This window comes from Clarias gariepinus, chromosome 17 (genome assembly GCF_024256425.1).
Source record: "Clarias gariepinus isolate MV-2021 ecotype Netherlands chromosome 17, CGAR_prim_01v2, whole genome shotgun sequence".
NCBI classification, from domain to species: Eukaryota; Metazoa; Chordata; class Actinopteri; order Siluriformes; family Clariidae; genus Clarias; species Clarias gariepinus.
This window is the reverse complement of record NC_071116.1, coordinates 8,459,375-8,480,635: the sequence shown is the minus strand read 5'-3', so window position 1 is coordinate 8,480,635 and position 21,261 is coordinate 8,459,375. Positions and strand designations below refer to the sequence as shown.

At 41.5% G+C, this 21,261-nt stretch overlaps 1 protein-coding gene across 2 annotated transcripts in view; it reads left to right on the top strand.

Annotated features, from left to right (window-relative positions):
- Window positions 1-11,759: 11,759 nt before the first annotated feature.
- The window catches only part of zswim6 (zinc finger, SWIM-type containing 6), a 56,363-nt gene continuing 46,861 nt past the window's right edge, over window positions 11,760-21,261 (top strand). For both annotated transcript variants that reach the window (XM_053516210.1, XM_053516209.1), the window contains exon 1: window positions 11,760-12,262. In XM_053516210.1, the coding sequence (XP_053372185.1) occupies window positions 11,842-12,262 (421 nt within the window). In that variant the 5' untranslated portion in view covers window positions 11,760-11,841. The remainder of the gene's footprint in view (window positions 12,263-21,261) is intronic.

The following is a 21,261-nucleotide window of genomic DNA, read 5'->3' as shown; positions in this document are numbered from 1 at the left end:
TGAGATACACTGTATTTATACCGCATGAATAGTAATTTAGCCAAACTTAAAATGGAATCTTCTAATATTTTAAGATGCTGGGTGTTTAGATGTCGATGTTTGAGCTGTAAACTGTAACGAAAACAAAAAAAGCATTGAAATATTTCACATTACATGTAATGACTAAAATATATGAGTTTCACTTTTTAAATTGAATTATGAAAAAAAAGTATTGTTCACAATACAAATTTTTGCTTGTATGAATGTGTTTATGTCTGTATATATGTTGTTATGTATAAAAGGATTGGGAATATTTTGTGCAAGTTTTGTTTAAAAAATGGCTGAATGACTGGGTCAAAGCAACTCCAAAACTGCAGTTCTTGTGGAATGCTCCCAGTCTGATAGGACAAGACCTACCAAAGGTGGTCCAAGGAAGGAAAAACATTAACAGGGTCATGTATATGTATATACACATACACCGATCAACCATAAAATTAAAACCATTAGCATTAAAACCACATACTTTAGGTTTGGGCCCCCCTCGTGCCACCGGGTTGGTTCTGGCAAGGCTCTGCAGGGCCTCTGGGGGCGTGCTGTTGTGTCTGGTGCCAGGAAACTGGCAGCCGTTCCTTTGGGTGATGTACGTTAGAGGGTGGGGCCTCTGTGGGTGGTTGATTGGATTGGGATCTTGGGAATCTGGCCAGTTTAGCAGTCTTGGGCTCTTGCGCAAGGGTTGTAGTGCACTGGGTGTTCTAGTGCCTTCTATCGTGGCCAGTATTGACTTTTTTCTGTGATTTTTTCTTTGTGGAATCAGACAGGACGGTCTGGCCTTTGGTCCCTGTAGACATGGTTACCTTGGGTGCCTATAATCCTGTACCAGTTTGCTGGTGGACAGTTGGTAATCAATGTTGTTCATTTCACTTGTCAATGGTTGTAACACCAAGTACAATAAATAAGTATTCATAGTGTTATTAAATATTAGAATGAATATTAATATATTAAGGGTTTGGTGTGAAAAATGTGTGCTTGTTTGTTAAAATTTAACAAACAGGATTGTTAAAATAAATTTTTTAAAAAGCCATAAAGCTTTGGTTTAACTTATAGTCCATTTTCTGTTGAGGGCGCACCTGTGTGAAATTAGAGCAAGCATTTGACGATGTCTGTTTCCAACAGGTTTAATGTTGCACCCGTTCTGTGTGCATTTAAGGTCTGGAAAATTAAACTAGTATGTTTATGTTTGTCACATAGAGCAAAAAAGGGCTGAGAAATCAGTTTAATCATTTTCAATTCCAACTTCAGTCATCCTGGCTTATAGTATGAAACTCCAAACCATATATAACTTTATTGAATCTAAGATATTAAGGACCATTCCCGATTTTTAAAAAAATCCTTTTTGGAAACATGGACAATACAAGACTAAACAGAATCAAAAAGCCTTTACAAAAGATTTTTACATGCAGCTAAATCAACTTGTGCATTGTCTAAAACATTCTGTCTTAGCTTATGTAATGATGCTTATTTTTGCCTACTTTATGTGCAAGTGCAGTGTGAATTTTGACTTCCAACCTGCCACCTGCACTGATGTGACTGTCTGTGTGCTAAACCTAGAAATAACTTACCGAAAGACAGGAGGCAAAAATAATGATTTCAAATGGAAATATAAATGAATAGAATACATAAAAATGATATGACATTCAGTATGCAAAATGCATCTAATTCACATACATAATTACAAAGAAATTGACCTCTTACATTCATGGCTGCTCTTGAGGGTCTAACAACCTTTGTGTTTAATCTAGTCTGCTTCTAAATGCAGAAAATAGCTCAACACAGTGGACAAGTTCTATATCATTAAGTTTCAATCTTCATTCCCTTTTACCCTTTAAAAAATCTAATAGGTAAACGTTAACTTTACTCCCAGCTTTCTCTACATAGGGATGCTATCAGCTTTGCTATCAGGCCTTGTGAGGTCTTAGCATTGAAGCCATGGTCTCAGTGACAGTTTGGAGATGATGAAGAATTGCTTATAATAGGCTGGCTCCTTTGAAGATTTCAACACAAACACAACTGCAGACTCAGTTTAATTCTCAATACTTGGGTTGTTATCCTAGACTGCTTCTTAACAAATCAAATCACCAGTTGAAATGGTGAAATTATTGGCCTGCATCAAGCAAAGAAAATAACTAAGGAGACATGAAATTATTAGCATCGGGTTAGGAACTGTCCAACACATTGTTAAAGCTGGGAAGGATAGTGCTAAACCATAAACGTCTTTTTTAAAAAAATAACTTAAAACTCTTGGTTAAGTTGCATGATTAAACAAATCAGCAGTAGAAATCACAGATATGTTTAATATAGAATATATATTAATATTTAATATTGGCACTTTGGCACTGATGAGAACTCACATGATTGGGACTAAATAACATGGTAGGTCAGGTCTAGGCTCAGGAATGTTATGTGGCAATAAAATGAAGTCAGCCGATGACCTGAATGTATTGAATGACCTGGTTATTACAGTTTCTTCTTTGATGAGGCATATTCCAGATCTCTAATTGTGAAAAAGTGGTTCTGTTTAAAGCTTAGTCTTTTATAATTTTTTAACAGATAAAAATAAGTTCATATTATATATGAACTTTTATTTATTTATTTTTGTATTTTTTTACTATTTATGGTGTTTGCTTTAAAGAAACTATGCTATCCCCCCCCCCCCCCCCCCCCCCCCCCGCCTGAAATTACAATTCAAGCATTTGACTCACTGCTTAGCCAATTATGTTATGCTAGCTACTGGAACCAGCACTAGTTTAAAGTACCAAAAAAAAAAAACTTAGTGAAATATAACCAGTTAATTTTAGCATATTAGTGAAACTTCCCTTAGTTTGCTTAATCTTTAGATGAGACATCTCATTTTCTATGAGCATATTAAAACATTTTACTGAGATGGGCCCAGGGACATGCATACTCAAGTTTAACACCGCAGTCCGCTGGTTTGTCCATCATCACTTGCACAGGGATAGCTGTAGCCTTACAGACATTGTGTAGCATAAGAAGGCCACGGCTGATTATAATATATACCCAAAATAGCACTTATCTAGAGTAACATAGTATTGTCTCCTGTTGTCATGGAAAATTAATGTGTAGAGTAAGAATATAGCATGCGAGAAAAGAGGTGCAGCGCATCAGATGACTGCCCATGTGCAAAAATACAAATACGTAACAAAAGAATTCAATATTTTTTATAAGACAACAACAGGAAAGGTACAAGCGATTAATCAGCCCTAATACTGAAACTTAAAGACAGCTTAAAGACACAGGTTTCAACAAATGACTTTATGACAGGAAGACAACGGCAACATGCAGTGCTGGTAATGCTATTTGCTTACACATTAAAAAATACCGGTTTAAAATTTTCTCTTTCCCACATCATCTCTGTTATTATATGCTTGGCCAAAAAAGCCACATATGATACTGTGCCCTAAGGTGCAATGTAGTCCAACTGTCTGCCACTAAATGATAGCTTCTCTTAAGGGCCTGATAGGCATCTTGTGGCTGTAGTGGAGTGGCAAAGTAATTATAATGACACCATAATTAGGCTGCTAGAAGGACTGCCCTCAGAGTTTTGTACAAATGATAATCAGATGTGGCTGGTCCAGGAACCATCCTCCAACAAGTCTGACAGAAATGCTATACACCCATCAGGGTCATTATTTAACAAGTAGGTGTCCATCAAGGGAAAGGGAAAATAAACACTGGGGAAAATGAACTGGGGTGGAACAGTAATAGAGCAGGTTGGTGCTTTGTAGCTCCAGGGTTCAGGGTTTGATCCTGTTTTGCAGGAATTTTGCATGTTTTCCCTGTGGCTGTTCCTTTCCACCTTCAAAAGACTGCAGCTTGCCTTTTTAAAAAATTCTCCCAAGGTGTGTGCAATGTCACGGGATGGACTGGTGTCCTAACTGGATCCAGAGGACATACTGGGGACACCAGTTACGTCTACACCAGTTACGTCTACACCAGTTACGTCTGTTACGCCTACTGGAGTACCTACAGTATATATTCTTGTCTTGTCCCTTGTACCTTGGTGTCCTCGTGATAGGCTCTAGGTCAAACACAACCCTGACGAGAATAATGTGTAACTTAAGTTGTAATTAACAAAGATAATGAGTGCTTGCACTAGCGGCACAAAAATAATGCCATCAAATTTCTACTCTGGTTATTCTGGTTAACCTGTTGCTCTAAAGATTCTGTGCCATGTCCCACAGATAAGTTTACCCAACATGGCTCTCGTTTTCAGAAAACGATGTAAAAAAAAAAAAAAGAAGAAAAATCACCCATGTGTGGCCTAGACACAGCCCTAGACAGACTAGTGGTTTGTGGTGTTCTAACTGACAGATGGGACTGGCACTTCAAGATGCCATAAAACCGATCTTTACCTGCCATATTCTCCTCCTCTTTGAATGTACTTTAAGCCATAACGCTCAAGCAAATCACGAGCAATCCTTCTGATGTCTTGTGAAGATAGGCCAAACAATGTTCTCCCCATTTCCTGGATGTGCTTAGCCAAATCATTCTCAAATGTTGCGGAGCAGACCGGGATTCTGCCTAAATAGCCTGACTCTCGTTTTGTTACTGATTTGGATATGGGCCGCCTCAGGGTTTGTATTTGCGTGCAGCCTTTTTAATGTCTCTCCTTTCTGTCTGGCAGCGCTCTTCTTAACATCTTGTAAAGCCTGATCACCATAGCAGCAACAATTGGATGCTCACTTGTTCATTTACAGCTGAAGAAAGAGAGAGAGAGAGAGAGAGAGAGAGAGAGACAGAGAAATAAAAATTCAACATCCAAAAATAAACCAAAAACTTTGATCTATAGGCCTGCAAACTAGCTACATATGTGTTGTTTTTTTTCATAGAAGTTAGGATTAGCTGCTGGACCTGGGTAAACACTTGTTTTCCTTTTATTTAGCTTAAAATAAGCTCTTATCTAACATAATGTGTGAGAAAACCCGTTGGATGTCATGCTACATTACTCTTACTCACTCACTCATTGTCTATACCGCTTTATCCTGTGTACAGGGTTACGGAGGGCCTGGAGCCTATCCCAGAAGACTTAGGGCACAAGGTGGAGTACACCCTGGCCAGGGTGCCAATCCACTGCAGGGTTTCACAAACATACACACACTCACATGCTTTTTCACACACTACAGGCAATTTGTAAATCAGCCCAATCTGTCTTTGGACTGTGAGAGGAAACCGGAGTACCCAGAGAAAACCCAAGGACCCTGGAGATGCAAGGAGACAGTGCTAACAACTGCCGTACACTCTCAGGCTACATTAGCAAAGCATAAATATAGTTCATGAAAATAGTGTGAAAATGTGTTACTTGAGCTTTACTAGGCTAAAAAAAAAAAAGCATGCAGTCTTAAAAAAAAACATAGTGTTAAAAATTACAATTTTAAAATGCTTGAATGGACAATAAACATTTGGGAAATTTAGCCGAGAGAACTCGCTAAATCCGTTAGCAACAAATGAGTGAAATTTTGACAGCAGAGAGATATAAAACAGTTTAGAGAGGTGGATGATTCTGTGATATGAGTTATTGTAGAGCTCATATTCTGTATTTATTTATAAAACCTATCACATATTAAATATTAACATTAACCTTATTTGTTTTATATTAGGTGGCATGGTGGCTTAGTGGTTAGCACTTTCGCCTTGCACCTCCAGGTTCCGGGTTCAATTTCTGCCTCGGGTCTGTGTGCATGGAGTTTGCATGTGTGGGTGCTCCCATTTCCTCCCACAGTCCAAAGACATGCAGATTAGTTTAATTGGTATTTCCAAATTATTTACAGTATATAGTATCTGCCATGTGTTTATGTCCAGCTGGCATGCCTTAGTATCAAAGATAAGGAAAAGGAAAACGTACCGATTGTTCATTTTCTCTTCACACCGTCATGCCCTATTTACACAATGCTAGCAGAGAGAGGGCCATCGGAACACTTCAACTTGGCGCACCACAAGCTGATGTCACCAGTAGGTTTGAAGTTGCCAGGAATACCATTTGCTTGTTATGGAACAGATTCCAAACAACTGCTTCCACTTCTTATCGACCCTAGGTCTGTAAGGTCAAGAGACAAAACACCAAGATTAATTCAGTGGTGCAATTTGAGATGTCATACAGAAAATGCCACCACTGCTGCTGCTGGTATTCCAGGGGTACACATGATTTGTTGTCTGAATGAATTTTGGTTGTAGCTGGACAGGCAATATTGTCAGCCAGTGTCAACATCGTCAGATTTTAAACATTTTTAGTGCTAATGGATATACAGATTCTTGTACTGTATAAAATTAAACTTCCTTATTCATTTGAAATTTTTTAAGGAATTTATATGTGCAACATTTCTTTTGTCTATGAATATAAAATATTACATATTACAGTAGTTTGCTTAAAGACAATAAATATGCAATCAATATGTTGTGTGCCTTAGTGGCCTATTTACTGTAAATACAGTGGAATAGACTAATTAGAGGAATTTGCTTTTTTTGGGGGGATAAATGGAATTTCAAATATTAAAACTTATGTTCTAAGCATGTAAAGTCAAGTCAAGTCAAATTTATTTTTTAAAGCACATTTAACACAAATTAGTACTAATAGTAAAGTGCTGTACAATTCTAAAATAACTACAGACATAGAAACAGACAATAATAAGAAATTTAATAATAAGAGTTCCCAAATTGCCCGTACTGTGTGAATGAGTGTAAAAGAGTGTGTATGTGTGTGTGCCCTGTGATGGATTGGCACCCTGTCCAGGGTGTACCCTGCCTCGTGCCCTAAGTCTCCTGGGATAGGCTCCAGGTCCCTGCCACCCTGAATACAGGATAAAGCGGTATAAAAGATGAGTGAGTGAGTGAGTGAGTGAGTGAGGATAACCTGTTATTATCAGAATGATGTATATTTAGCAGAAAGTGCTCAAATTTGAGCATGTGAGTATTAATATAGTTAATTTTTGGTAGTAATTTTGTGAATTAATGGGCTACATCAAGCAAAAAAACTAATAAGAAACTACTTGAAATTACTGGAACTGGGTTAAGAACCCTTCGACACATTATCAAAACCTGGGAGGATTGTGCTGAACCGTCAACTTTGTGGAAGAAAGGTGGTCGGAAAAAATCATGAATGAAGATCACACTTGATCAACACTTGGTGAAGCTGAATTTTAAAAACCAACTATGTTTAAGAGTAAAAGTATGAGCATTTCTATACACACACACACAGTCGGGACTAACAGCTTTGTGGCCATAAGAAAACCACTTGTTAGTGAGACTGTACATACTGTAGTGTAAATCTACAACTAAAGTTTATTATATTTGTAAAGCTAAGTTTTTTTATATTATATATTTTGTTTTTATTTTCTATAGCTATATTTTTTATAGCTAAAGTTTTCCTATAGTTTATATCTTATTGATTATATATTTTTTAAAGGTCGCGGTCGGTCGTATAAGCATTTCACTGCATATCGTACTGTGTATGACTGTGTATGTGATAAATAAATAAAAAATTGATTTTGAATTTGACTAATCAGAAAAAGGGCTTCAATTTGTTAGGGATTCTAAAAATTTCACTTTGGAGCAATAAAAAAAGGTCCAAAAGCGCATATCATGTGCACATCAGGGTAAGAAGTAAAGCACATTAAGTGATGTACACATCATGCATAGTGCCCACTGTACACACCTCTGGAGGCAGTGTTATGATCTGGAGTTGCTTCAGGTGGTCAGGTCTAGGATCAGCAATGTAATATGGCAGTAAAAAGTCAGCTGACAACCTGAATGTATTGAATGACCAGATGAACACATTTATGGATATATTTCAAATTGTGAAAGAGTGGGCCTGGGAGAATGAGGAATCATTTTCACACATGAGCTGGACACCACATTGTGTGTAATCAAAGCGAAAGGCGTTTGGATAGAATCTTAATGTGTAACTTTCTTTTGGCCAGTCAAAAGAAAATATCACTTATAAAATACCACGGTCCTTGTCTCAGTTCTAAGTCAATCAATTGGATGTGCTGGCCAAAGTTGTAAAAGCTATTTTAACTTCTATTCAATTTTAGATTTTTATTGTGACAAAATGTATGTGAAGCTCTAATTGTTTGTAACTTCATTTTTTATTTATCTTGTTATTGCTAGCATGTACTACATGACCCAGAAACCTCAACCAACCTCTATGTCAGGACAGACAAACAACCTCGAACATCCTCAATCACCAGACATCTCATTACACCCACCTTTTCACAAAAACACATTTTTTTAAATAGCCTGGACTTCCAATCGGTCACTGCCAAGTCCCACTCCAGCTATCTAGCCTGTGATGTTACTAAGCCTTTACATTTGCCTGTCTGATGCTCTGGTTTGAGTCAGATTTGGATACTCATTTGTCTATTTGGTTCTGGCCTGCTGATGACTGTTTGATGACCTATTGCACATTTAGGGGTTTGGAGTATTTTTTATTCTCCTTGTCCGTTGCTTTGACTTCTTTTAATAACCCCTTAAACTTTGTGTCCTCATATTTGCAGTTCATGACAAGTCTGTGTGGTTGGAAAACAACAGCAGGTTACCAAAGTCCAAAGCTACATTCTCGCAGTTAACAGGAACCTCAATCTGCATAATAAATACCCACAACTGATCATTTAGTCAGGTACGTATAATGGAGATGTTTTTGTACAGTATTCACTGTAGTTTTGGATCTTAAGCCTTATTAAGATAACCTGCAATAAAGCACATTCAGATGGTGAGAAGGCAAGGGAACATCTCTTGATGCTCGAACAGGGACAGTAAACAGCAATTGGGTTTAATTTGGAATTCCAGTCAGTCACCACCAGTGAAAGTCAGAAACACCTAGACAGAGGTTTCATTCCCTAACAGGAAATGGAACAGGGAAACAGGTATTAACTTCATGAGAAATTTTCATCCAATCAGAGAGCGGCGAAACTGGTTGACCATTTACTTTGGTCCTTTCCAAGAACATCCGTTTTGTTTTCTGACGTCAGGCACAAGACTCGATAAGACCACATCCTTGTACTCTCTGCTTTCAATCAGCACACACTTTTTTTTACTAAACAAATTAGTGCCTGTTATCACCTTTTATTATAGCAGCTGTAAAGTCATTTAACACCCACCTCTTCTTTTTGATCTTGAAAAGACAAAAAAGCAGCTTGTTATTTTACCAAGAAACTAAACAGCATGATTTCCTCTGTCCAGAAGACAGAAAACATACTGACTGTAAAAGGAACATTTAAGAAATCTGTCATAAATATTAAATAATAAATAATTGCCCCATTACAAAAAGCTTTGTCATACTGGCATATATTTTTATTGTTTCCTCGGATGGGTGAATCTCATTTCTGGTCAGTGTGTGGAGTGTGCATGTTCTCCCTGTACTTGGTGGGTTTCCTCTGGGTGCTCTGGTTTCCTCTCACAGTCCAAAGACATGCAGTGTAGGTTGATTAGTGTTTCCAAACTGCCTGTAATGTACGAGTAGTCATGTATTGTGTGTGTGAGTGTGTGTCCTTGTGCCTATACCTTGCTTTAGATCCCAGTCCCCCCATGCCCCTTCACAAGAGAAGCAGTATAGACGATGGATGAATAGATGGATGCAGAATAAGACAATTTCATCTGTTTTTATCATTAGTCTTAGATAATATATAGCATCCATCCTACAATTACTTCTGAATAAGTTGTTATATATAGAAATTAAACCATTTTAGAGTCATGGAGTATAGAGACAATTAATTAACACCCTCTAATCAATCAGGTTTGAAGATACTTACATATAAAGTGAGCGTATCACTGATTTCAGGGCAAAAGTGCAAAGAGACTTTCATATTATACTGGCTTTCATCCAAATCTGGTGCTTTTTAATATGGTGGATGCCTTAATGTTCATGGTAGCTATTGCCAGTGACTAATGTAGACTTTACTGTATTTTTTTTTCCACCATAGTGGATTAGAATTACAGCAACATAAAGCTAAGTGATGTTCCTCCGTTTTATGTTTTCATTTTCAACAGTGATTGAAAGGACATCTAGCTAGCATTTGCAGCACTTTAAATCCATCATTTTTTAGATGGTCATTTATAGTACTTTAAATCTTAATAATATAATGCAATATAACATAATCTTAAACTAAAACTTTATTCATGATATGGAAGCAGACTGATCAGAGTAGTTGAACGGCAATGAGATACTCTAAACCTTCAGAAGTAGCCCTATATATTACATGTGATACTGTAATTCTGCCAAATGTTAATTTAATGACAGATATTTAGTATAACAACAGTTTTATATCTAAGACTATTTACCTTATTACATTAACCACTCAACAAGCAAACTTCCCTGGCTGATGGCAAGTGTATTCATGATAAATGGACCTTAAGCCATCTGGGGCCAACTTGCTCCTTTCTGTACTGAATAATCTCACCTGGATTATGTTGCTTTCTGATATCTAAGAATGATTGCTGTAATCATAAATAATATTTTATACTCATCAGCATATTCTCAGAGGCGGCACGGTGGTGTAGTGGTCAGCACTGTGGCCTTGCACCACAGGGTCCGGGTTCGATTCCCATCTCTGTGTGCATGGAGTTTGTATGTTTTCTTCGTGCTTGGTGGGTTTTCTCCGGGTTCTCCGGTTTCCTGCCACAGTCCAAAGATATGCAGGTTAGGCTAATTGGCGTTGCCAAAATTGCGTGTGTGTGTATGCTCTGCGATGGATTGGTACCCTGTCCAGGGTGTACCCTGCCTTGTGTCCTAAGCCTCCTGGGATGGGCTTCAGGTCCCCGTGACCCTGAATACAGGATAAAGCGGTATAGAAGATGAGTGAGATTGAGCATATTCTCATATGGAACATCTTTACAAAATGACACTATTGTATTTTTAAAATATAGTCTTGAGGAATAGTTCACCAGGCTTTTTCCACGTTCCAGTCCCTGTACAGGGTCATGTTTCAGAGAACTGCGTTTTATTTGTTAAGACACACAGTGACGTTTGAATGATTCGAGCATAAAAACACATCCAACTTAACGCATGAACCAGTGAGAAACAGATACAGATGCTGACAGATGATTATTATACTGGTGATGCTGAACATGGAGGCTATATTCAGCATCACTGAATGATTGAGTGGTTGGAACAGACGAGAGGGGAAATGAGATTGCTGGTAAGGTTGTTGCATAATTATTATTTTTTAATGTTTTTTGTATGTTTAGCCACTTTGTAGGCTGTCACAGTAAAACATTTCTTCCATTTTCTTTAATTTAATCTACATTGTTTGATTTTATTTAATATGAAGTAATAAGCCCACTGTGACCCTGAATTGGACTAAGCAGTTTAGATGATGGATGGATGGTTGGATGAAAATGAGGTATGGCTCATGACTTTTGCACATACATACATGCACATGTTTATTTGTTTATTTATATCTCTATAAATATACACACTTTTTTACAGCCTAGGTCCTATATAATTGGCACTACTTTTAAAAGTATGTGAACGCCCGTAAAAGAAATGTAAAGAAAACGCAAATATGTGGTAAATGCTATTCTTATCTATAAACTATAACGCTATAAAGTTCCAGGTCCGAATCCTATGCCTACTATTTCACAATAGTGCGCAGCAAGCCCCGCCCATTCTCTCTTTTGATTCGTCCACACTTTGACAACACGGTGTGACTCCGCCCCGTTCGGCCAAATAAGGATCCGTTGCCCATACACGGCTTACAATCGATCCGAACGTAACCTTTTTTCCCCCTTCCTTATTCCCCGTTTATATGGCACAGCGACTTCCGCTCTTGCCGTTAAAGCGGAGTGGAGATCATGGCGGAGCGCGTGCAGCAGCCCCCAGCTAAGCGGTTCTGCTGCCGACCCGGTTACAGCACAGCGTGTCGACCGGGGCTGCGGGCCGGCGGAGCAGTATGCGGCACTTCGGCTTCGGCTCAAGGGGGATCGGGCAAGACCCCGGAGTCGCTCTTGGACATTGCAGCGCGCAAAGTGGCCGAAAAATGGCCCTTTCAGAGGGTGGAGGAGCGCTTCGAGCGGATCCCGGAGCCCGTCCAGAGGCGGATCGTGTACTGGTCTTTCCCGAGGAGCGAACGGGAGATCTGCATGTATTCCTCGTTCAACACCGGCGGTGAGGAGAGCGCGGCGGCCGGGGAAGGAAGCGACGAGACCCGGCTGCCTTTCCGTCGTGGCGTCGCGCTGCTCGAGAGCGGCTGCGTAGACAACGTACTCCAAGTCGGTGAGTGGAAGGAAAGAAAGAATTCATTGTTGCATTTACTCGCTATTATTATGAAATAATAATATGGAATCGGTGGGTTTAGTTGCTGTTGTTGTTTTTTTAATAAGATCCACGAACGAAGGAAATCGATTGCGTTTAGGACGAACAAAGAAGCGAGCAGAGCGACAAAGGGCACAGCGGGTTTAAATCTCCCCACAGGGCTAACGTTACAGCTGATATACGACCTGATAGCACGGCTGTTCATCTGCTCCAGTTTAAGCGAACTCATTTCTACCCTTTTTTTGAAAGAAACGGATAGTGTAACGAGTTGGGTTTCAACCCTCAATCAAGCCTGTTTTTATTCTGTCTCTACTGCCTGTTTTTTTTTTTTCTTTTTCTTTTTTTTGTTCCACTCGAGAGAAAACACCAGCGCGGAAGTGGAGATACATTGTAGCCTTCAGAACACCGAGATTAAAGCGCTTTAGATGAAATAGCTTTGATCCTGATTTAGAATTCTTACTGTGTGGTGTGAGCGCGTGTGTATTTTAGTGCGAAAACGAGAAAAAGAAAAAGCCAGGCTATGAGGGATCGTCTGCTGCGCTCTGTTTATTTTTCAGAAGTGAAAGGCATGGGGGAGGTTTTTAAGCGAGCGGACCGAGAGCCAGCCGTACTGTCACTGAAATGACAAGCTGGGTTTATCAAACAGGAACGAGTTTTAGCTTTAACACTCGTTTATTGTTGTTGTTGCTGTTGTTGTTGAAGGAGTGTGTTTGCTTTTTGCATTTTTAGCCAGTGCGCATATCAAATCGCCGTCAGGCATCTCCCCCACTCTCTCTCTCTCTCTTTCTCTCTTTCTCCCATTGAAACTGGCACTTTGTTCCCATTTTCATGTTCATTTGTGTCTTTTCAGCTTTATGTCACCCTGCGAAAGGAAAGGCAAACAAAAGCGCCTTTTTATTTCTTTTCACTGCTTGTTAAATAGAAGAGATTTGGGGAAAAAAGAGAAGGGGCAGGGAGGAATGGCGATTTAAAGCTGCAGCGCCTCATTTCTTTCTCTCTCTCTCTCTCTCTCTGTTTTTCTCTCTCATTCTCTTTCTTTCTTTAAATGGACCTTGGATGGACCCACGTCCCAAAACCGCATACTGTCATACTAAATAACATGTCAGAAACAGCACCCTGCCTACAGCCTCCAACACTCCAATGTGTGTGTGTGTGTGTTGTTGTGTGACGCAGCCATTGTATTATTGTCAGTTTCCAGCTGATGCATTGGTGCTGCTGCTTGTGCTGCCATGTGCATCATTCAGCACTCAACTGATTGGAGACTTGTTTGAAAAACACTACTGCAGAACACAACCTCGCATCGGTGCAATATGTTTTTTTTTATTTTTTTTGTCTTGTAATTTTTTTCTTACGAGCTTTAAACTCCGGACAGCTTTTGTTTAGAGTGCCTCGGGTTTGGAGCGTCGCAGGATTTTAACCTCATTCCACTGTACGCTCAATTTGAATTGTAATACAATCTGCAGACATAATTTTCTGCATGACCATTCCATCCCCCCCCCCTCCCACCCCCCTTTTTTCCTCTGGATGGATGAGCGGCGCCTCATCTGGGCTTTGTGCCCTTCTTCCAGAGCCAAGATGGGTGTCTGCTCACAGTAAAGCACAAAGGTCCAAACCCATGTGTGTGTGTTGAGCTGTAGCCTCCTCCCCGGACCCTCTTGGACTGGATCGGGCGGCTCGGAGATCAAGAGCCTCTGCCCTGTTTTTCATTAGGTTTTTGTACGGAGAGCCTTTTTCTCTGTCAGCGAAGAGACCTTATCCCTTTTGTGTGTATGTGTGTGTGTGTGTGTGTGCGTGCACATGCTTGTCGTTCTGCATTGTGGTGATGGGAAAAGACAAGAGCGAGCGCACACTGGGAGGGTTTTCTTGGCTGATTGCATGCCATTCTGGAATGCGCTGCAAAAATAAAGCCAAAGAGGTGATAAATAAAAGATGCAATCGTCTGACACAACACTTCTAGCAGACCTGGGGCACGACGCATGACAGAAATCTGTTTGTTTTGTTGGGGTTTTTTTTTTTGGTGTCGTTTGGAGGTGGCAGAATTCAGCGTAGGCTGTGACTGGGAAATAGCCATATATAATATGTATTTCCATACGTATTTGCCTGTAAATATCATGGCTTCGCGATTGCTCTGGCAGGTGGCCATGATGGGCTATATTTACATCTCCACTCTGTAGCTGAACTTCTTTACCTCTTGGGATATTTCTTCCAGTTTCACTCTCGTTCTCATATTCAAGGCAGCGACTCTGTCATTGATATCAGGGCAAATATTCGGCCTGTTCTTGCTCGCTTCGGCGTATTGATCGAGCAGACGAGCGGCTGCGTCGTAGCTTAAGGGTCACCGAGGTCAAGTTCAGCCTCCTTTCCCAGCTGCATCCATTTGTTATGTCTCTCTCTTGTCTATCGGTTTATTACATTATTACGCACACATTTAGTTAAGTAATTAATGTATGTATTCTGAAGGCTTTCAAAAAATGCATCTGGTTGATTAAAGTGATTGATTGATTTAATTGAAAATAGTTGTTTGTGGTTTCTACATCATGAACGAGACATACAAGAAGCACATGATCAGGACTGAATAAGATACAACCCTACATGTATGACAAATCTGAATGTCAAATGATTTCGAAATGGATTTTAAAGTTCACATCCTCACCGAAGGATCGTAGTTATTTATCACAATCGGATAATTGACGTTTTATTTAATCTCACAGGAGGGGAGATTGCATGAAAAAAAGACATTTGACCCATGCAAGATAGAGCTTGTTCCGTGTGTGTGTGTGTGTTTGTGTACTTAAGCACTTTGTGTACATGTTGCATGGAGTTAGTGTGTTGTTGAAGGTACTCGCAAACTGACGTTTCTGACATTCCGGATGTACGGCCGAAGAATTTTAGACGCTGTTTGGAAGACTCGAGTCCTCCGAGTTTTTTCGGGGGGTTGTTTTTGCCTTTTGAATAAAAGAACAGCCGCAGTATTTAAATAATACATTTCTTTATCATTTAAATACGGAGTTAAAAGCTGACCAGCTTTCAGATTGGAAATAAGATTCGGTCTCTGGAGTAATAACCCAGAAACCATGATGATTCAGAAAATAGCCCGGGTTTGCAAGAAACGCTGAAATCCATCTCAGCTGATGAATAAATAATAGACACAGCATTAGAACGAGAGACCAGGAACGCAGCGGAAGGTTCCACCAGCCGCATTCTTGCTCCTTTAAAGTAAACCGACCTTATCCCTTGTCACCAGTCCACCAGATTTTGGCCACCAGTGCTGTCTGGTACGGCATTCAAGCAGCAACCCGGCTACTCTAAAGCAGCAGAAATGCCTCCTGGAGCACAAGAGCAACTCGTGTTTGCCCTTTTCCCTTCACAGCAGTAATATTCCGCAGTATGGTAATTTCCACCGGCACTTCAGTCCGAGTGCTGCGACCTCATATGTCAAGTAAGTCGAGAGGCTGGCGCAATTTTTTTCTTTAGAGTGCCTCCTTTTCTGCATGATGCCGTACAGACGATCAGACCCAATATCTTTTTATAATAGACTTCCACTTCTGTTTATTCCTGATTTTACTTTTTATTATATATATTATTTTTTACTCGTACGTGACCCATCAACGAAAGCATTCCTCGTGACCCAAGACAGCAGAGTGTTTAGTGTTTATCCAGACTAAGATTTAATACGATGAAGTCTCAGTTCAAAGGTTTAGATCTCCTGATTTACCTTTAAGATTTAAGCAACAGTTATAGCCTCTTTCAATTTTTTTGATTTAAAGTATCCCTGGCCTTTGGGTTCCTACGTACGCCGTAAACAGACGTTAATCCCAAGTCATCTTCTTTGTTCTTGGATTTTAACGATACATACAGTATGGAACGCTTACCGTAATGCTTTCCGTCTGTCCATATGCCGGTGTCAGATCTAATGTTACGCCTTTTTTTTTTTGTCTCTCGCAAGAACACCGTGACATCAAACATGAAGCAATGAATAGTTTCATGCTGTCTGGTTCGGTAAGGAACGTAGCATTACACGTCACACCTTCCTTTTTTTTTTGTTTCTTTTTTTATTACTCAAGCATGGAGATTTGGTGGGTGTGTGACTGGAGAGTGATGATCTTAAAAGACACCAGGCAGATGAGCTTTTATTTATGATTTGGTTCGATTCTTTCTTGCTTCGTCTGTCTGTGCAGGGAAGCAAATGAGGAATATGGCGTATTGGATACCTTTGGTATTCTCAGTTTCTCTGATCATCACAACACAAAAAGACACCAAAAGTCTATATATATTTGTGTGTGTGTGTGTGTTTCTTGTCTTGTACAGTTTTTTTTTTTTTTTTTTAAGAAGCAAACCTAAGCAGGGACCAGTTCGTTGCATCCGTGATTGTGAAACGCATTTTGTTTTTAAATAAATCAAGATGGCGATTTCGTCACGAAAAAAAAAATGTAACCAGTTTTTTTTTTTTTTTTTTTTTTGCATTTCTATGATTTGGTAAGTGGGTGGTTGTGGTTTGTAGGAAATGGCTTGAAATGTTTCCCCGCTGACTGATGCTGCTGGAAATCTCGCCGTCCTGCTTAGGTATTTTCCAGGTCATAGTCTGCTTCCACTCAGGAGACAGATTTGTATTTTCTGGCTCTGGCTGTGTTCCTCCCTCACTAAACGCAGGGTTCCATCTTCCTTTACATATATTTGCTCCTGTGTTGGAGAAGGGGTTGGGTGTGTGGTGAGGGACCGGATATTGATCATATTATTATTATTAGCAACTTCTTTCTGTTTTTTTTCTTCTTTTTTCTTTTTTTGATTCATGAAGAGTTTTCTGCTAAAAGGCTTGGGAGTGCCTGTAATTGCTTTAAGGGCAGCAGCTGGATGGGGTTTTTGGTTAGTTAATATTTAGTTAATCTCTCGACTCCAGACCTACGGGATTGTTTTCCTCCAGCTCTCCATCCATCTTTGCCTGATCGGTATTCAGCCTTGTCCCCTCGTGCCATTAACCTTCATCGAGGGTAAGAGGAGGGGTAGGAGGGAGCCGATAGGGATGTGGGGGCAGGGAAAATCAGGCTTACCTTTCCTCAGCGAAGACTCACCTCACTTTAATTAATTAATTTATTTATTTTCGATACACACAGTTTAGCCAGCTGCCACTCTGGCCTGTCTGAACAGCGAACATCAGGCCTCGCTGCAGGTCCATACGCTACGGTCAGTGTACGAAAAGGCCAGAGCACAAATCTTAAGGATGAGCCGTGGCCCTAAGTACTAGGAATTACCTTTAAGGCCATATTGCAGCTTTGTCAGCCTTGTCCGTAATCCAGACTACAACTAGTTGCTGGCAGAGGCGCTGCTTTTCAGGGCGGCCCCCCGATGCGTGATGACGCACTACACCAGCTCGTCCTGCGCAGGAATGGGCTCTAAACCAGTAGAATGTTGGAACTTGGTTATGCCACTTCATCCTCCGTATGCCGTGAATAAAAAGATTCAACAGCAACAATGGCCTGGTTAGTTATTCTGTTCTCTCTATGCGCTACCGGTGCCTCGGCAGGGTGCGCCTAGGACCCGATCTGTCTTCATTATCCGAGCTGCGGCGGAGACCTGGAAACAGCACGGTGATGAATGAGACCTTTAAGTTCACATTAATGGCTAAGTATTGCTCGTAAGGAGCTCTAGATTACGCTGCTGTTTGATTGGTGTGCTGCAATTCTCTGACGCTTCTTTGAAGACGGCGGGGGGAGAGGTTGCTGAGCGTCTCCGAAGCGGCTCTGCGTGCCGTGATAGACGATTCGCACATGGCCGAAGTTCTTCAGAGCTCATTCTTAGAAGCCTGCGCATTGCTGGGCGCACAGCCTGCAGCTGGCGTCGACTCGCAGTGAAGTCCTTAAAGGCGAGTTGATGAGCGTGCCCCATGAAAGTCCCCATGTGGACTGCCGCGTCAAAACGTCCAGATAAAAAAAGACGAGCTGGCTGAGCGCATGCATGTTTGTGTGTGCTCGCTGGTTGCTGAAGGCAACCCCGGGGGAGTTATTTCCCTTTTTTTTTTGTTGTCTTTTGTTTTTCTTTCCTATCATTCTAGGGTGGTTAACCCAGCTGTGCTTTTTCCGGACAGTCGGCATCGTCGCCCGCTTGCTGCTCTGCCTCGAATCGGTGGTGTTGGGTAGGGCTTGGAACGTTTCTACCATCTTCATTCCAGGTTTTCTTGAAAGCAAACGAGCCGAGCATGGAGTCTGCACGTTTACTTTTTGCCCAAGTCATTTAAATGGGTCATACTGGCTTGAACAGAGCACGAGGGTTAAAGTAAACAAAAGTATGCCGCATGCTCGCACAGGCCCGCAATGTTGTTCCTCCTGCCCTCGTGCAGCATTGTTCAGCCCGCCTCCAGCCATAGTCTCGCCCTTCGAAACCGCCTGACTAAAGGAACGGATGGCGAGAACCAGAAGAGCTTGAAGGGAAACAGGTTCAGGGACAGGTTTCCGAAGCACAGGGAGAGAGCCGTAAAGCGTCGCTGATGAATGTCTGGGAAGCTGAGCTGCGTGTTTGGCGAGCTAGCATCGAAAGGAAGTGCTGAGCTGTGCTGTCGATGGCAGAGGATTTGGAACGAGTTCACGTAACACCAGCCCACTTTCCTCAAACACACAGAGTCGTACATGGACACGAGGCGCTGAAGTATGATTCAGTTGCTCTGTTGAGAACGTAGCAGATGTTGTTCACACTTCCAAAGGCTAACTGTTAGGTTAGGTATGTTGAGTAACTGCTGGTCAGAAGCTTTTCCCAGGAACACTGTGTACACAAGGGTGGATGGTGGACATTGTACAACTCCCTTATTAACTCATCATCTATAGCGTTTAAACTGTATGGGGTGTGTGGGAGGCCTGGAGCCCATCGCCAGGGCGTAAGGTGGGGTGTCCTGAGGACGAGGTGCCAGTCCATTGCAGGGCACAGACACACTCACTCATACAAGTTGGAAATGCTAGTTAGATATTTGCATGTTTTTTAAACTGTAGGTGGAAACTGGAGTACCCGGAGGAAACCCACCACGCGCACTGGTTTCATGTTTGTCATTTAACCTCTGAAAGTAAATGAGTTACTCAAACCCTGTACCTCGGTTGCAGCCCGAAAACCAACTCCAATTCAAATGTGTTTCTTTTCGAACGCCCTTTCTTTAGTGATTCTGCAGGCTGACAAAAACCGTGCTCGTGTCAATTCCCAGTCAAAAGCCCAAAACCAATCAAGATTAATGTTGGCCTAAACAAGATGAACGGCTCGCCCGGGTAGCCTCCACACAGCAGAGCTCGGGCTAAAGAAAGCATACGCCACAAATGACATTTCGACTCGTAAGAATAGGCTCTAGTGATTAATTTAGTGGGGGGGAGCAATGCTATTGACATTGCTTGAGAAAGAAAAAAAAAAAAAGCAAGCAGGGTGCGGGTGAGGGGTGTGTGTGTGGGGGTGCTGAGGTTTAATAGTGATCATAATTCTGTCTGCAAGCTGTGGGAGGAGAGAGGAAGAGGCCTCTCCCTGCGCTCGCTTATAGACGCTTAGAAATAAACACAGACCAAAAAAAAAAAACACGAAAACCCCCGAATCTCTCGAAGCAGTATGTGAAATCGATCGAAATTTTTCGCTTAAAAATAGCACCCAGACGTTTAACGCATACATTTCTTCTGCCAATTAGCGACGCTCCACGTTTGACTGGTCTCCCTGTGCGAATTAGCGAGTATGTAAAAGATGTATTCCGTTACGCCTTTGACGGTAAACGAAATGCCTGTGAGTCAGTCTGAAATCAGTTACGCGGCTCAGGCTTTGTCTCAGAATTAGTCATGTAACAGAATACGTTCTTGTACTCGTGTGAGCGTTCGCGCACAACTACCAAGAGCTTCCTCCAGACCTCGGCTGCTGAGTCAGCTGCTCGGAGGCAGTTTCGAGAGCTCCGCGGCGATCCCTCGAACCCGTTTCGCCGGATGAGTCGGCTGGAAAAGAAAAGCCAGAAACGATATCGCACGGATCCACTCTTCCTTTAACGCACACACAGGAAAAGTTATTATTTTTTTTCCCTTCTTTTTTTTTTTGGCTCGCCCTTTTCAGAACGTGTTAAGGGAGAAATCAGGTTGTGAGTCGCACCGGTGTGGCAGCCTGCTGCAGTAAATCTGCTGTGACTTTGACGGGATTTTTAAATGTCCGTCAGTGCGCTGTGCCAGCCACGAGTTTACACACACACACACACACACACACACACACACACACACACACACACACACACACACACACACACACACACACACACACAGAGAGACAGCTGCTATGAGAAGGCAGTTACGTTGCAGAAGTATCAGCACCTCCTTTATCACGAGAACAGAGTATTACAGGATGCAGGCTTGTGGCACTGTGGTTAAGATTTGGATTGAATTACGTAGTCGCTACATACTGTACATTATACAGTTGATAGAAAATACTTGGCCTGCAGAAATGATGTGCGGGTCCAAAAATACATTTGCATGTCATAATAATAATAATAATAATATATCATCTGTGACATAATCTAACTACACAAGCAGCAGTCCAAGCCTCCGAGCTGGTGTGTGCGGCTCTGCGTGCATAGGCACAGAGACGAGGGGGTGAAGCCCTGAAGGATCTCCTCACCCTCTAGCTGTCCTCCTGACACACATGCAGACTGATGGATCTGTTTGTGTCCGTCCTCAGAACGGCACCTCGGGGCTCCGTGTGCAAGAGACCTTTCTCTTAACAGTTCCGTGGTCTCGAAAGCATTCGTGCTAATCCGTTTCTCGATACGTGTTTGCGTTCTGGAAAGCGCGCGTTATTGAATACGGTGCCTGGGCCCCTTTAGCCATGTCTCTGCATGTCTAAGAGCAGCTCCTCTTTGTCTTACGCTGGCGTTTGGGAAGCAGCCATGTGTGCCTCCGGCGCTGATCCCTCACTGAGAATCAGGTCTGACGTGCACATGGCTGGCTAGCTCCGCTTTTCTCGCC